Source organism: Vanacampus margaritifer, chromosome 2 (genome assembly GCF_051991255.1).
Source record: "Vanacampus margaritifer isolate UIUO_Vmar chromosome 2, RoL_Vmar_1.0, whole genome shotgun sequence".
Lineage (NCBI taxonomy): Eukaryota > Metazoa > Chordata > Actinopteri > Syngnathiformes > Syngnathidae > Vanacampus > Vanacampus margaritifer.
In genome coordinates this window covers 674,813-691,503 of record NC_135433.1, presented here as the reverse complement: position 1 = coordinate 691,503, position 16,691 = coordinate 674,813, and the positions used below count along the sequence as shown (strand labels likewise).

The following is a 16,691-nucleotide window of genomic DNA, read 5'->3' as shown; positions in this document are numbered from 1 at the left end:
TCCTCTCTTCTTTGTCACCTCTTGCATATTTCTTCCTGTCGTCCTCCTCACTTTATGCTCGTCTTCCCGACTCCTCGCACCCGCCATCCGACTTCTTTGTCTCTCCTCTTCCTCACTCACAAGTCACTTCTTTGTTTTTACCGACTGTGCGGCGGCTCCGTGACATCCTTCCGTTCTTGCCTGTGATCAATAAAGTCCTTTCCGGTTAACTTTCTGCTCCATTCTGTGACAAAACCCCAACAACGATGACGGTATGACATTTGAGACCAAAAGCCGTCCGTCCACTGAGTATTAAAGTCTCTTTTTCATATTTTTGCGTATCCACGAGGCTCGTTTGTATTGACTCGTGTTGTAGTGAAGACTTCGCCAACTGAGACCAAGACATTATGGAGACCAGAGAGTATCGATACCGAAAGAAGACCAAGACTTGGTCGAGAGTTAGCGGTACAATCGAGTGCAGTTTTCAGCAATCGACTTTCTGCAGCCGAAACGCCAGCAGAGGACGCTGCCGGCTACAAATGTGTCCCGGTTTTCTGCTTTTGGCAGCGCTACGCAAGCTAGCTTCGGCTGTAATGTTGACCGCGTTCGCAAATACGCTCTGAAGTCCGCGCACTGCAACGCGCCAGGGTGTCGTAGCGCGACTTGTGTTTTGTTAACAACGCAGCTCGGTGTTAATCAACTCCAGCTCACGTTAGCTCGCTAACGTCAACGTTAGCGAGCTAACGACAACCACAATCTTAAGAAAAGCCAACTTGCAACTTCTGAAAGACAACGTTACCAACTTAGCGACTTGAGAATGATCGGCGGCGCACGAATGGCGAATGTTTCCATCCCTCAAGCTACAACCCTCGCGTCCTCCTCGCGTCCTCCTCGCGTCCTCGCGTCTTGCTAGTCCACGTCGTCCGTCGCAGAGTGTTGCGCTCACACGCCGCTTTACAAAGTAACTCCTTCTGGTTTTGGAAAACAAACTCAATTGCTAAAGAGTTTGCCGACATTTTGTCGACTTTTTCCGAGGCATGCCGTTCGCGTGCCGCTCTTGGCGCCAGCGGGAAGACAGCACGCAAGCGCTCTCGACCGGTCTTGCTGAAAAAGCCAGTCTGCCGAGTCCGAGTCCGAGTAAAACTTCTTCTGGAGAACTCCAAGACTCGTTTTCCTGCGACTCCTTATGTCTCCTCGTGGAGATGTCGCCGAGCCTCGGGTCGCCGTCGGGTCGCCATCGGGTCGCCATCGGGTCTAGCTGACTCACCTAGCAATCAACAGGTGCGATCGCTAGCGCAGCTTTCCAGAACGTCGGCAAAAGCGAAAGTCGCGGCTGCTGAGCGCCGGGCTGGCGGCGACGCAATCCGCGTGAGCTCGTTGACGCGAGCGAAGAAGCGCAGCCGAGACGTTTGCACCTTCGCCGCTTGCACCTTCGCCGCTTGCACCTTCGCCGCTTGCTCGCTGAGCTCGATCCTCTTTGATAGTCCGGCCTTCCAGCTCGCATTTTTCTTAGGAGACGCTTTTGTTGGCTGAGTGAGTTTGTCGTCTGGAGGAGGATTGTGGACCGGGCGGACTTTGTTTGCATTGAGTGTGAAGACCTGCTTGTAAAAGACGCTTTGAGGACAAACACAAATTCCACCTTTGCTTGTCCATCACGTCTTCCTCTCGTCTCGCTTCTTCCTCACTTGTTCTCTTCTCATGTTCTCCTCTTTTTCTTTCCATTTTCTTTTTCCATCACCTTCTTTCTTCTCCTCCTCCCTCCTCACATCACTTCATTTTTTATTTTTTTTTTCCTGGAGAGCTCAGTATTGTTCATTCGCTAATTTTACCGATTTGACATGTCGTCATCATTGCTCTCCTTTTTTTTCATTTTATTTTTTTTAATATATTTATTTTTTATTTTTTTGTATGTGGGTGATTATGTGTGTGTGCAAGTGAGTGTGTGTTCATTAGTTCACTTAAAACCTATTGAAAAAAAAACCCGTCACTTCATATCACGCTTCTTTTTTGTCATTTTCCTCATCTTCTCTCTCCGTTTCCATTTTCTGACTTTCTCTTCTCTCGCTGCTCACTTCATCCTGGCTTCTTTCTCATCCTGCTCACTTCTTCCTCACATTTTCTCTCTCCTTTCTCAGGATCTTCTCTTCCTCCCTTCTCTCGCTCTCTTTTTGCTCTCCTTTCCCTCCATCTTCTCTTCCTTGTCATCTTCCTTTTTTGCCGTCTTTTTACTTCATCTCTTCCTCTCTCTTTCTCTCTTCTTCCTTTGTTCTCCTTTCTTTCCTTCTTCCTCTTCTCTTTCTGACTTCTTCCTCCCCTCTTCTTGTCTTCCTCTCTTTCACCACCTCATCCTCCCTTTTCCTGTCCTCTTGCTTACTTGTTCATCTCTTCACTCATCCTCAAGTTTTCCCGTTCTTCCTCTTCTCTACATCTCTTTCCTCTCCTTCCTCTTTTCATTGACTTCTTTTCCTCTCCGACTTGTTGACTTTTTCCCTTTTTTAAAAAAAAAAAATCACTTGATCCTCCTCTTCCTGTCGCTTTCACCTCTTCACTTCATCCTGTCACTCTTCCTCCTCCTCTCCTCTTCATCCTTTCTTCCTGCCTTCCACCCTTCTTTGTTTTTCTTCTCCTCTTGCTGCTCACTCCCTCTCTCGCTCTCCTCCTCCTGCTTTCGTTCCCGCCGCGTCCGCCGGCCGACCCTCCGTCGCGTGTTGACGGAGTTGATGGAGATTTCTGGCTCGGACCTTGTTGACGTGACCCCTCACCTCCAAATTGACGGCTAGACGGACAGATGGACGGATCAGTGTGGCGAGCGGTCACGGCCAGCAAGGCCTGACCTGCGTTTGTAAGCTCAATTCTAAAATGTCTTTCATTATTTTTGTCTTCCCAATTTGGCTGATATTCGATTTTGACGGTAAAAATCAGTGTGTTCCTCATTTGGCCCAACTTTTGGGGTTAAATGAACAAACAAAAAAGTTGCTTCAGTGCCTTTTTTTTTTTTAAACCCAGTTTGTGTTCTTTTTGACCCAACAGTTTTTAGAGTGTTCACAATCAGCAGCGTTTGCTGATGTGACGATTTTCGCAACGGGATTGTTAAAGCAACCGCATTAAAAAGGTGAGCGCTGGCGACCTCGTCAATTCTCCGCCTTCTGATTGGTTGGTCGGAGCAAGTGGAAATTCTGTGTGGACGTGCACATCGAACCTTTCCCACCCGCGGCCTCAATGCAGAAATATGGAAGCAAGCGAAGACGGTCTGCATCCGCGACTGGCTGCAACGATGACGTCCTTCCCTCCATTCTAACCTCCCTCTCTTGTTTTTGGATGAATAATTTAAGGCGTGAGAGTATCACCCAGCGCCCCCCCCCTCCCCCCCCCCCCCCACACTGCCTTTGCTTTCATCTCTCCAAACCGCAGCCAAGGGCAAAAAAGAAAGGCCTTTTCTTCCGTCAAGCGAACACCTGCTTGTGGGTCGACGCTCAAAAAGATTTCTTGGATGACTTGAGGTTTCGCTCGGTAACAAAAGAACGATGAAGATGTTGACGAGGGTTCGCAGACCCCGAAGTTCCCCGGTCGGTGGCGGCCCACGGGGGGCTCGACGTCGTGTAACAGGAAGCAGAAGAAGACGACGACGTTGGAGTGGAAAAGACGGCAAGCTCAGCAATTTTTTTTGGTGTCTTCGTGCTCAGCTCGAAATACAAGCTTACCTCCTACTCTTCATCTTCATCCTCCTCTCACTCCTCCTCATCATCTGATCGCTAATCTTGACGTTTTTGTCTTCATCGGGACGGCTCGTCGTTTCAACCAATCCGCTTTCTCCAGCCATTTGCGTCTCGTCAGACCGTTTGGTTTTAGCGACACGATTTCTGTCCTCTTCCTGACTTGCTTCCTGTACGTCTTCTTCTTCTTTTTTTGCCGTCCTTTGATTGGGTTTCTCTTGACTGCACGTGTGTCGATGTGCTTTTTTTTTTCTTTTCTTTCCAATCATTTTTCTGCTCAGGGCCTTCACAATCTGTGCTGCCGTCATTGGAATGAGAAAGCATGCAATGAGAATTTTCTTTCACCACATTTCACATTTCTCATTCGTCCTCACAGATTGGTTGGTCGGAGCAAAACTCGCCAGGACATAAAATAGAACTGCAGGATGACGTTTGCAATAAAAAAAAAAAAAATCTTATTTTTTTTTCAAACTGAGCACATTTCCTGCATGTTGATCTACTTGCATATTTAACAAATACAATATGACAAAAAGATGAATTCAAGCTCATTTAAAGACTGAAAAAAAAGTTTGTTGCCCACTTTTATGGTCTTTACGTACTTGGGTTGCTCCAAATAGTATTTTTATCTATAAAATTGCTTTATTAGTATTTAAGTAAGTGAATACTCTTTGCACACTCTGTCAACAAGTTCCCCTCTGCTGCCACCTACTGTAGTGGATGTACAATTGCACAAACGCGTAATCCAAAAAAATCGACTCAAGTTGCCTGAGCTGGCCAATGCAAATTTTCACTCATCGGATGAACTGTTGATAAACGGCAGACATGAATTGAAGTTTTTTTCTTGTGTTTTTTTAGAGCGTCACGAGGAAGCAGGAAGCAAATTCCGGCTTTTCGGACGTCTTTGGCCTCAATGGCCTCAACTCTTGCTTGAATGAAGAGCACACTTCATTCTGCGCTAATTAGTCGCAGGTGGCGACAATTAAGTGAACTCATCAATCTATTTTAGGAGGGCAGTAATCCTGTTGCTGGCGATGCGGGAGGGGCGGGGCTAACGATAGCGCGGCTGTCAGCGCATCCCGAGGGGCAACTCGGGGCAGCTCGGGGCAACTCGGGGCAACTCGGGGCAGACGTCGGCCTCCAGCAAATCTCTGCAACCTGCTCATGTTTTGTTTTTTGTTTTTTTTTCTCGCGATGGCTGTCCTGCCTCACTCGCATCAATCAATCCCAAAACGATTCATTGGCATCGTTTATTGATGAAGCGCTCCCACTTTGCAAGTCGTGTTTAAATTTACGACCTGCAATCGCTGAGGAGCATTCACGTGTTATTCGGCAGCAAAATGATTTTTATTACAACTGTTCCGTTATTCAACCACGTTTACATTTCAATGTCGCTCCAAAATTGGCCATTCAGTGTCAATGGGACCTTCGACAAGATTTTCAGCCCATTCAAAACTTCTGAAAAACACATTTCAAAAATTCTTACAACCCAACGAACGCATTAAAACTCCCACATTTAGTTATTCGCACCTTCAACATGTGTCTTGACACATTCAATCCATTTCAACCACAAAGCGTTTTTCAAGTTCCAAAAATGTCTACAATTCCAATTTAGCATTTCCGTGTTCCCTCGCGATGACGCAGTTCACTTTTTCGCCACCGGGCTGTTTTGCGTGCAATTTTCTATGATCTATTTGATCGATTTTCTAAAGGTTTGATGTTTGAAAATGTTTAAAGGAGAGAAACGTGTGAAAATGTCAACGCCTCGATGACAAAAAGTGTATAAATTGTGTGGTGAGCGCTTTTAGCGTCTTAAAACATTTTGAATAAATGTAAAACACAAAGTTAATATTTTGCGAGTAATTTTTGGAACTTAACTCCAGTAAAAAAATAAATAAATGAGGAAACACTGTATTCTACATTAAATTCCAATTTTTCGCAGTGGAAGAATTATTTATTTTTCCACCTTAAAATGTTCACTTTTTTGTGGGGCGGATTCAAACATTCTAACGTCGAACTGTTCAATTCATTCCACATCGTTTCATATCATTTAAGATGATTTCATATAATTCATTCAAAATCCTTCCATATTCTTTCATTTGCATTCATTCACAATTTCTCCAGAAACGGCCTCATTTCTTGACTTATTATTTGGTTCTTCTCTTCCGTTTTCACCAACTTGCTTCTTCTTCTCCAATTTCCACACGTTTGCTTTATGTGGGACGTCTCGACGTCTGCTTTCTACGTCCACCAAATAAAATAGCACAATTTGCTCTGAAAAACTCTAGTGAGACATTCAATAAAAATGGGCTACATTTGATGTTTTCTACATCTAAAGAAAAATGTGTCCATCTTTATCATTCCTACTTGAAACACTTGCGCTCATTGGGCTCATAGTTGGCACTTCGTTCAGTAAAACTCAAATAAAGAGTTGTTGTTGTTGTTGTTTTTACCCATTGACTTCCTCCTTGCACACTTTCTGACCGATTCGAACCATCAGCACTTCAAAGTTTTCACAATGCATAAAATGAACCATAAAGCACCGCACAAATCATTTCCTTTTCAATGTATAATGACATATAATAAAAACTGTGTGCGAATGTGCGTGCACGTGTTGCGCGTGTGCCGTGTGTGTGAATCCAGCCCGCCCTCCAATGGGCTGCCAATCAATCAATCAATTGATCGATCGATCGGTCGACGTGATGTCGATTGATTGTGCAGTGACGGATGTCCTGACTTGTTTTTGCCCACCCGTGCTGTCCTTTCCTCTGGGCCAGGCGCGTGCTCGTGCCCGTGCCCGTGCCCGTTTCTTTGGTGAACAAGGTGTACCTGCTCGTCTCGTCCTCGCGCGCGCACGCACCACCGTGTTGCTGCGTGCACGCGCACGGCGCTCGCCTCGCTTCTGCTCGACTTCCAGTATCGACCTCCCTCCTTCCTCCCTCCTTCCTTCCTTCCTTCCTTCTTCACTCCTTCTTCACTCCTTCATCTCCTCGTGCCGCCTCCGTCTCCAGCCTGCTCGTCCTCCTCCTCGCGCTCCTCTCCTTTCCTTTTTGTTTTTCTTTCTGTTTTTTGTAGCTGGCGAATTGGCGAGTCGTGCCCGTTGCGGCTTCCTCGATTCGTGCGCGGGTTCCATGGAGGCGGCAAGCCAGGAAGAGCCGAGCCATGCCTGCCGGTGAGCCTTTCTTTGTTTTCTCTTTCCTCCCGACAAAAAAACAAACAAAAATGACAAGCAACTGTTTTGATGAATTGTGGCGCGTGCGCGAGTGAGGGCTGCTGCGTGCACGCGCGCTTCCAGCTCTTTTGTCTGCCGTGCGTTTTGAGGTGTTGCTTTCGTCTCAGTCGCAGATTATTAATGCTACTAATAATAATACAGTAGACCCCCGTGACTCGCGGTTCGGCAACAGCGGATTCACCGATCCCTGAAAATGCATATTCGCAGCATCCACGTGTCAACAAGAATTTTTGTCGATTTTATAATTGGCACTTTTATAATCAACAGCACTGATACGCAGATTTGCACAGTTGATCACCAGCGAAAAGCGCGGCTCGACTGTACGCTTGAAGCCATCTGGGGCCAAATGACAAGAAAAACTCATAAGAACCGAGTTGGACTCTGAAGTCAAAGAATGAAGCAGCTGATTGACAGCGACGCGCCTCCGCCGTGATTTGACGCCACTTTTGTCTGTTTTGTCCTGCAGCAGCCTCGCCTGCCAGCACCTCCCCCGGCATTCTTAAATGAGCCCAGGCTGAGGGCACGGGGCGGGTGGGGGGCACCCGGACCGGACCGGACCATGGCATGCGGCCCGACCCGGGCAAGCAGCACTGACCATGGGACTGCGCTCCAGGAGCGCGGCGAGTGGCTCCGAGGACCACAAGAAGGAGCCCTCGGACCAGCAGGGTGGAGTGGGGGGGGCCAAAGATGGCGCCCTGCTGGCGGCGCCGGACTACAAGCGGGGTTCGCAGGGCACGGCCATCGGGCTGCTGGCCAAAACCCCCCTCAACTACAGCCGGCCCGCCAAGAGGAACAACGCCCGCAAGAGGAGGATTCAGAACCTGATCTACGACGCGCTGGAGAGACCCCGAGGGTGGGCCCTCCTCTACCACGCCTTCGTGTGAGTAACGCCATCAACAATTCTCACTTTTTTGGGCTTCGCTTCCACTTTGGGTCAGAACACATTTGGCCGTCGTGCTTGGATGCCACTCGTTGTTTCTTGGCCTCCTGGCATGTGCGGGCGATTGACATCGACTTGTTACTAATCGCAATGAAAACAATATCATGATCTCCCCAAAATTTATAAATATACGTTCTGGTCCAGAAAACGTATTTATACGTTTTTACGTTTGTTTTTTTTAATGCTAGAGAATACAGAAAGTTTTGATGCAGCTTCTGAACTGAAGAGAATGCTTGAAGCAATGCTAGTTATGACAGAAACGGCCAGCAGGTGGCAGCAGAGTATAAGAGATCAACCAGGGCCACGTTGTAAAAAGGTGTCTTTGCAACAGATTTGTGAATAATGATGACACTTTGCAATATTCGAATGCAAATTGCTGCAAAACGGAAACAGATAGAAATATCCTTTTTTATCCTGATGAAAACGAGACTTGAATCTTTCTTTTGGTAGCTTTCTATAACAATGGAACACAATATTCCGTGGGCCTTGCAAAATCTGTCAAAATCCAGTAAAAAAAAAAAAACGGGAGCAAAGGGGGTTGCTTCAGTCAAAATGGCTGCGTGTCAATGAGTTAAGCGTGAGAATAGGGTAAAAAAAAAAAACTTACTATATACAGTACGTAACAATGTTCCTTTGTGGTTCGGTTCGTTGCGTCTTAACTCTGTCGCGGATTTTCATTTGCGAGCATAATTTCATTGATTGCAGTTTGACCTCGATTGACCCTCGCGGACAACTTTCAAAACTATTTACAACAAGCACAAACCACACAGCAAAAAATAAATAAATGCTATCAAACTGCAAAAATGATACGAAAAAAACTCCCGTCGGCCTCCTGGCCAAGTTTGGTCCGTCGCAGGAATCCTTCGAGTTGTCTTTTCTTCTTGTCATGAAATCGCTTGCGGCAATCGTCGGCAATCTTCGGCAATCGTCGGCAATCTTCGGCAATCTTCGGCAATCTTCGGCGCTGGAATGTTGCTTCCCACCTTGGCCCTATTTCTTATTTATTACCTCGAACAGGATGAGGGTCACCTCACAACTCCAACAACACGAGAGTATTGCTATTTTTTATTCCTCCACATTTTTTTACATGCGTCAACTTCCAAATAATTCAGCCGATGCACATCAGTCCAATTTCAACACATTAAAAAAAAATCATGCCACGGAGGCTCTCATTTTTTTTTTTCTGCGCATTTCAATGTATTTTTTTCACTTTACTGTCATTTTTTCTTTGATGAAATGTTTTGTCTTGTCGGAACGTACGTAGCGCCCCCTACTGGCAAGCCGCCACTGTCCAAATTCCTCCCGAAGGACACGACTGTGATTTCATTGAGCAAAACAATCCACGGGGATGACGTTAACCCCTTTCACACTGCAGATGTTTTTCTCTCTCCATATTCTACCGCGTCACCGTCCCGCGTGAAAGGTACCGCGAGGAGACGCAGCGCTGCAGTTCAGCCAACTTTGAGCGGAACACGGAAGGCATCGAAAAGATTGGACGCCGGCTGCGTGTGAACTTTAACACGCGACGCTCATTCCTCCCAAAAGCGATTGTCGCCGTCTAACGGGCAAACGGCAGTCAAAGGCGAGCGAGGGATGGCGCCGCGATGACACTCGGTGAGTCAGCCGTCAGCGTGCGTCTGGCGTCCCATCCATCAATATGGCCGCCCCATATGCGAAGGTGTCGCCGGCTTTTGTCAGCCAACGCGTGCCGTGACATCATCGTCATCAGAGCGCCGCCGCCGCCGCCGCCGCAGCACCAACATCAACATTTACGCTTGGTACGGAGCGACGGGAAAACTTGCTGCAGTGCGAGCGAGCGCTCGTGTGCAAAGCGCGTGCGTGTCAAATCGGTGACCTTTCAACTTGTCAAGACTGACAGGGCCGATGCTGTGCCGTCGTTCCAACGGCGTCGTTTGTGATTGCTTCCTTGTGCCGGGCTGCATGTCGTTACAACCGTCACGCCGCACGGCGATGACGTCAGATGATGACGTCAGATGATGACGTCAGATGATGACGTCAGTTGATGACGTCAGTTGATGACGTCAGATGATGACGTCAGATGATGACGTCAGATGATGACGTCAGGTGATGACGTCAGGTGATGACGTCAGGTGATGACGTCAGGTGATGACGTCAGGTGATGACGTCAGGTGATGACGTCAGATGATGACGTCAGATGATGACGTCAGGTGATGACGTCAGATGATGACGTCAGGTGATGACGTCAGGTGATGACGTCAGATGATGACGTCAGATGATGACGTCAGATGATGACGTCATCATCTGACGTCAGTTGATGACGTCAGTTGATGACGTCAGATGATGACGTCAGATGATGACGTCAGATGATGACGTCAGATGATGACGTCAGTTGATGACGTCAGTTGATGACGTCAGTTGATGACGTCAGATGATGACGTCAGATGATGACGTCAGATGATGACGTCAGGTGATGACGTCAGGTGATGACGTCAGGTGATGACGTCAGATGATGACGTCAGGTGATGACGTCAGATGATGACGTCAGGTGATGACGTCAGGTGATGACGTCAGGTGATGACGTCAGATGATGACGTCAGGTGATGACGTCAGATGATGACGTCAGGTGATGACGTCAGGTGATGACGTCAGATGATGACGTCAGATGATGACGTCAGATGATGACGTCATCATCTGACGTCAGTTGATGACGTCAGTTGATGACGTCAGATGATGACGTCAGATGATGACGTCAGATGATGACGTCAGATGATGACGTCAGTTGATGACGTCAGTTGATGACGTCAGTTGATGACGTCAGATGATGACGTCAGATGATGACGTCAGATGATGACGTCAGATGATGACGTCAGGTGATGACGTCAGGTGATGACGTCAGGTGATGACGTCAGATGATGACGTCAGGTGATGACGTCAGATGATGACGTCAGGTGATGACGTCAGGTGATGACGTCAGGTGATGACGTCAGGTGATGACGTCAGGTGATGACGTCAGGTGATGACGTCAGGTGATGACGTCAGATGATGACGTCAGATGATGACGTCAGTTGATGACGTCAGATGATGACGTCAGGTGATGACGTCAGATGATGACGTCAGATGATGACGTCAGTTGATGACGTCAGTTGATGACGTCAGTTGATGACGTCAGGTGATGACGTCAGGTGATGACGTCAGGTGATGACGTCAGGTGATGACGTCAGGTGATGACGTCAGATGATGACGTCAGATGATGACGTCAGGTGATGACGTCAGATGATGACGTCAGGTGATGACGTCAGGTGATGACGTCAGATGATGACGTCAGATGATGACGTCAGATGATGACGTCATCATCTGACGTCAGTTGATGACGTCAGATGATGACGTCAGATGATGACGTCATCATCTGACGTCAGTTGATGACGTCAGTTGATGACGTCAGATGATGACGTCAGATGATGACGTCAGATGATGACGTCAGTTGATGACGTCAGATGATGACGTCAGGTGATGACGTCAGATGATGACGTCAGATGATGACGTCAGTTGATGACGTCAGTTGATGACGTCAGATGATGACGTCAGATGATGACGTCAGATGATGACGTCAGGTGATGACGTCAGGTGATGACGTCAGGTGATGACGTCAGGTGATGACGTCAGGTGATGACGTCAGGTGATGACGTCAGGTGATGACGTCAGATGATGACGTCAGATGATGACGTCAGATGATGACGTCAGGTGATGACGTCAGATGATGACGTCAGGTGATGACGTCAGGTGATGACGTCAGATGATGACGTCAGGTGATGACGTCAGATGATGACGTCAGATGATGACGTCAGATGATGACGTCATCATCTGACGTCAGTTGATGACGTCAGTTGATGACGTCAGATGATGACGTCAGATGATGACGTCAGATGATGACGTCAGATGATGACGTCAGTTGATGACGTCAGTTGATGACGTCAGTTGATGACGTCAGATGATGACGTCAGATGATGACGTCAGGTGATGACGTCAGGTGATGACGTCAGGTGATGACGTCAGGTGATGACGTCAGATGATGACGTCAGGTGATGACGTCAGGTGATGACGTCAGGTGATGACGTCAGATGATGACGTCAGGTGATGACGTCAGGTGATGACGTCAGATGATGACGTCAGGTGATGACGTCAGGTGATGACGTCAGGTGATGACGTCAGATGATGACGTCAGATGATGACGTCAGATGATGACGTCAGTTGATGACGTCAGATGATGACGTCAGGTGATGACGTCAGATGATGACGTCAGGTGATGACGTCAGTTGATGACGTCAGTTGATGACGTCAGGTGATGACGTCAGGTGATGACGTCAGGTGATGACGTCAGGTGATGACGTCAGATGATGACGTCAGGTGATGACGTCAGATGATGACGTCAGATGATGACGTCAGGTGATGACGTCAGATGATGACGTCAGGTGATGACGTCAGGTGATGACGTCAGATGATGACGTCAGATGATGACGTCAGATGATGACGTCATCATCTGACGTCAGTTGATGACGTCAGATGATGACGTCAGATGATGACGTCATCATCTGACGTCAGTTGATGACGTCAGATGATGACGTCAGATGATGACGTCAGATGATGACGTCAGATGATGACGTCAGTTGATGACGTCAGTTGATGACGTCAGTTGATGACGTCAGTTGATGACGTCAGATGATGACGTCAGATGATGACGTCAGATGATGACGTCAGATGATGACGTCAGATGATGACGTCAGATGATGACGTCAGATGATGACGTCAGGTGATGACGTCAGGTGATGACGTCAGGTGATGACGTCAGGTGATGACGTCAGATGATGACGTCATCATCTGACGTCAGTTGATGACGTCAGATGATGACGTCAGATGATGACGTCATCATCTGACGTCAGTTGATGACGTCAGTTGATGACGTCAGATGATGACGTCAGATGATGACGTCAGATGATGACGTCAGATGATGACGTCAGTTGATGACGTCAGTTGATGACGTCAGTTGATGACGTCAGTTGATGACGTCAGATGATGACGTCAGATGATGACGTCAGATGATGACGTCAGATGATGACGTCAGATGATGACGTCAGATGATGACGTCAGATGATGACGTCAGGTGATGACGTCAGGTGATGACGTCAGGTGATGACGTCAGGTGATGACGTCAGGTGATGACGTCAGGTGATGACGTCAGGTGATGACGTCAGGTGATGACGTCAGGTGATGACGTCAGGTGATGACGTCAGGTGATGACGTCAGATGATGACGTCAGATGATGACGTCAGATGATGACGTCAGTTGATGACGTCAGATGATGACGTCAGTTGATGACGTCAGTTGATGACGTCAGATGATGACGTCAGGTGATGACGTCAGGTGATGACGTCAGGTGATGACGTCAGGTGATGACGTCAGGTGATGACGTCAGGTGATGACGTCAGGTGATGACGTCAGGTGATGACGTCAGATGATGACGTCAGGTGATGACGTCAGGTGATGACGTCAGGTGATGACGTCAGGTGATGACGTCAGGTGATGACGTCAGATGATTCTTTATCAATCTTGACACCGACAGACAATACAAAAACGTTCATTTCGACATATTTGCAGTGAAAAAGGATGCTTTCGATATACCGGGTCAAATTGACCCAACAGGGTTTTTTTACTATGAAAGTTCACATCAACTGACTAAGAAATTAAGTTTGATGTACTTTATGTGCAATGGAAACGGCTAATAATGCCAGTAAGCTATTTTTATCGGAATGGTTTTGCAACTTTAAACATAGCCCGGGTCAAATTGACCCATTTTCAAGTTGAAGATACAAATGAGTCGTTTTTTGCGCTGAAACTTCTCATCAATTAATCGGGCGGGAACATTATTGCTGTTGCTGAGAAACCAACATAACAGGAGGGTCAAAGGTCACATTGACTATGTGACTTAGTAAACTTTAACTCTTTGACTACCAAAAACGTTAAATAACGCGTAGTAAAATCCTACGGAGGAGTGCCAAAGACGTTAAAAGACGTTTGTTTCAAAACAGAGGTGAAACTAACCATTTTCTATTGTTGATTAATGAAAAACGGAATAAGGTAGAAACAAACTTTTTTTTTCTGATGAAAGATGAGAGTCCAATCTTTCATTTGGTAGTACGTGTGTTTCCATAGTCCAAACACATCATTTTCTATGGACCTTGAAAGATCAGTCAAAATGCTTAAATGGGCTGGCACCCACGGCATCCCTTTTCTGAAAACGTCTGGCAGTCAAAGAGTTAAGGGGGGGTATATATATATTAGGGGTGTTAGAAAAAATCGATCTGCAATATATGGCGATATTACAGCACGCAATTCTCGAATCGATTCGATATGCGGCCGAATCGATTTTTAAACATCCATTTTTTTATGGCAATATTCAACAAAATGTCTTACTTAGGGTTCACACGTTAAGAATGGAAGAATGTTCTATTAATGGAACATTAAGCCTTAATATTTGATTTCAGTGCCGTTCAGACATGGAACAAACTGCAACCTGTTTGTTAAATGCAGTAACTCAGTTAGAAGCCGGAATTTTCAGATCAATAAATAAATAGAGAGAGCAATGATGATGACGTGTCGAATCGGTAAACAATAATTAATCAAACGCTACTGAGCTCTCTCACAAGAAAAAAAAAAAAAAAAAGATCAGGCCAACCTGACTTAGTGGATGACCGACAAGCGAGATTCGCAAGCTCATCAGTAATGAGCCAATGGTCGTCCTGCTGGGTGGCGTTCAATTGCAGCGGGGATTGTGGGAGGTCGCGGGGAGGGCGTGGGGAGGGCACGGTGGTCCCGGTGGGCGAAGCTTCTGATTGGACGCCAGGCCTTGCGAGGGCCTTCATCTTTATTGCTCCCTGCGAGATTTCCATCCTGCTTCAAACACGTTTTTTTGTGCACTCAAAGAGCTTTGTGGTCAAAATGGACGTCCTTCAGAGTCGGGGGGGGCGACCACATGACCACATGACCACATGACCACTTGACCACTTGTTTGAGCGTGCGCCCGCCACCTGGACTTAAGACACCCCTATCAATGCGAGGGTATCAGGAAGTGCCGCCGGTGATTAAGAGCAAGAGTATCGTTAGCGCTCACTTTGCGGTGGCGGTCGTTTCACGTCACGTGGAAGTCGTTAGCGCCGGCTAATCAAATGTACATAAATGACCGGCTGCCGTCTGGCCGTCACGTTTGACACTTCCGGATCGATGGAAACGATTAGCTGGTTTTTACGCGTTGGATTTTTTTTTTTCTTTTACGTTCCCGGCGGGACTCGACTTTGAAGCTGTGGAAAAGCACTTCGATGCGCACACGTCGTGTCTTCGGGAGGTCGGCGGACACATTAGCGAGCTACGTGCTAATGTGGCAGGAAGGAGAAGCTAAAGCGCAACCACAACAAATGACCTTTAGGACGACAACAAACGAACACTTGCTATTAAACGCGCAGCAAAAGAAGTGCGGATGCTGCTTGACACGCTAATTGGACTGTGACTTGCAATGAGAGGTATGCTAATAAAACTAGCCACAAGTTATGCTAATTTGAGCACATTGTTGCACATGCTAAGACATTGTAATAAGCGCACTCGTCATAGATGCACGACCTCAGACAAGCCATTTGCTTGAAATTGACTTTGGCATGTGACTTTTTAAATGGACTTAAGTCATGTGACTCTTTCAATCAACTTCTAGAAAGGATTTTTTTTTTCCACTTGCATGAAGTCGACTCTTTCAATCAACCAAGTCATGTCACTCTCTTTGAATTGACTACTTGAAGTAGACAAAGTCAAGTGACTCTTTAAATGGACTAAAGTAACGGGAACTTCTCCAAATGAAGTCCGTTCTTTGACTCTTTAAATGGACTCAGTTGTTGTGACTCCCTAAATCGACTCTCATTGTGACTCTTTTGACCAGCTGATTCATCTCACTGACTTTGGAGGACGACTTGAAGTACACAAAGTCAAGTGACTCTTTCAATGGACTCGAGAAACCGGAGCCGAAGTCGAAGTCTTTTCCTTTGCTTGAAGTCGAGTTCTTCAATTGGATCAAGTCACGCTTCTCGCTTTGAATCGACGACTGTAAATGTCGTAGCCAATAAACATGCTAATAGCGCGTCTGGGAAGTGCGTGACTTTTCCCACCTTTTATGTTCCGGCCTTATTCCAAAATGAAATGAAGTTTTGCCAAACGCTTGGATGTTTGCGTTGATGGATGTGCTAGCGCCGGTTAGCAGGAGGCTAACGGCGCCGCGTTTGTTTCCCATGCGGTCGTGACGGCGACGCCACTTGATGGATTGCGGGAAGCAAAAGATGGCGACTGGCTTGTCGCTTGTCGTTAAAGGCGAATCATGAGCACGCCGCTCGCCGGCGCGGCCTGACGTGATGGAGGAGCCGCGCGAGCGCTGGGCGAGACGTCCCATCGCAACAAACATCCCGGCGCCGTAAATCAGCGGCAAGCACAGCTCGGGGCCACATTAACGCGCGCGCACACGGGACGCCATACGGGACGCCATACTTTATTGTCGTTAGCGTTAGCCACCAGAAGACGTACTTTATTGGTATTGCTCTTAAGGCGACCGACTTAATTAGTGTTACTCATCACTGCACTGACATTCATTGGACGTGAAAGTCTTTGCCGACAAATCTCTTTACGCCAAGTAGCTTTGCGCCAACTCTTCTTAAATCAAATCTTTTTACGCCAAATGAAGTCAACTCTTTGTACATCATTTTTATTTTATTTTATTTAACATCAAATCATTGGATGTCAAACCGTGTCTCGTGAAATG

The 16,691-nt window shown here is 47.0% G+C and overlaps 1 protein-coding gene across 5 annotated transcripts in view; it reads left to right on the top strand.

Annotated features, from left to right (window-relative positions):
* The first annotated feature begins 731 nt into the window (after positions 1–731).
* The window catches only part of kcnq3 (potassium voltage-gated channel, KQT-like subfamily, member 3), a 52,488-nt gene continuing 36,528 nt past the window's right edge, over positions 732–16,691 (top strand). For 2 of the 5 annotated variants that reach the window (XM_077556839.1, XM_077556837.1), the window contains exons 1-2: positions 732–6,861; positions 7,388–7,801. In XM_077556839.1, coding sequence (XP_077412965.1) covers positions 7,518–7,801 — 284 coding nt within the window. In that variant the 5' untranslated portion in view covers positions 732–6,861; positions 7,388–7,517. The remainder of the gene's footprint in view (positions 6,862–7,387; positions 7,802–16,691) is intronic. The other 3 variants (XM_077556841.1, XM_077556840.1, XM_077556838.1) reach the window with 2 other exon arrangements.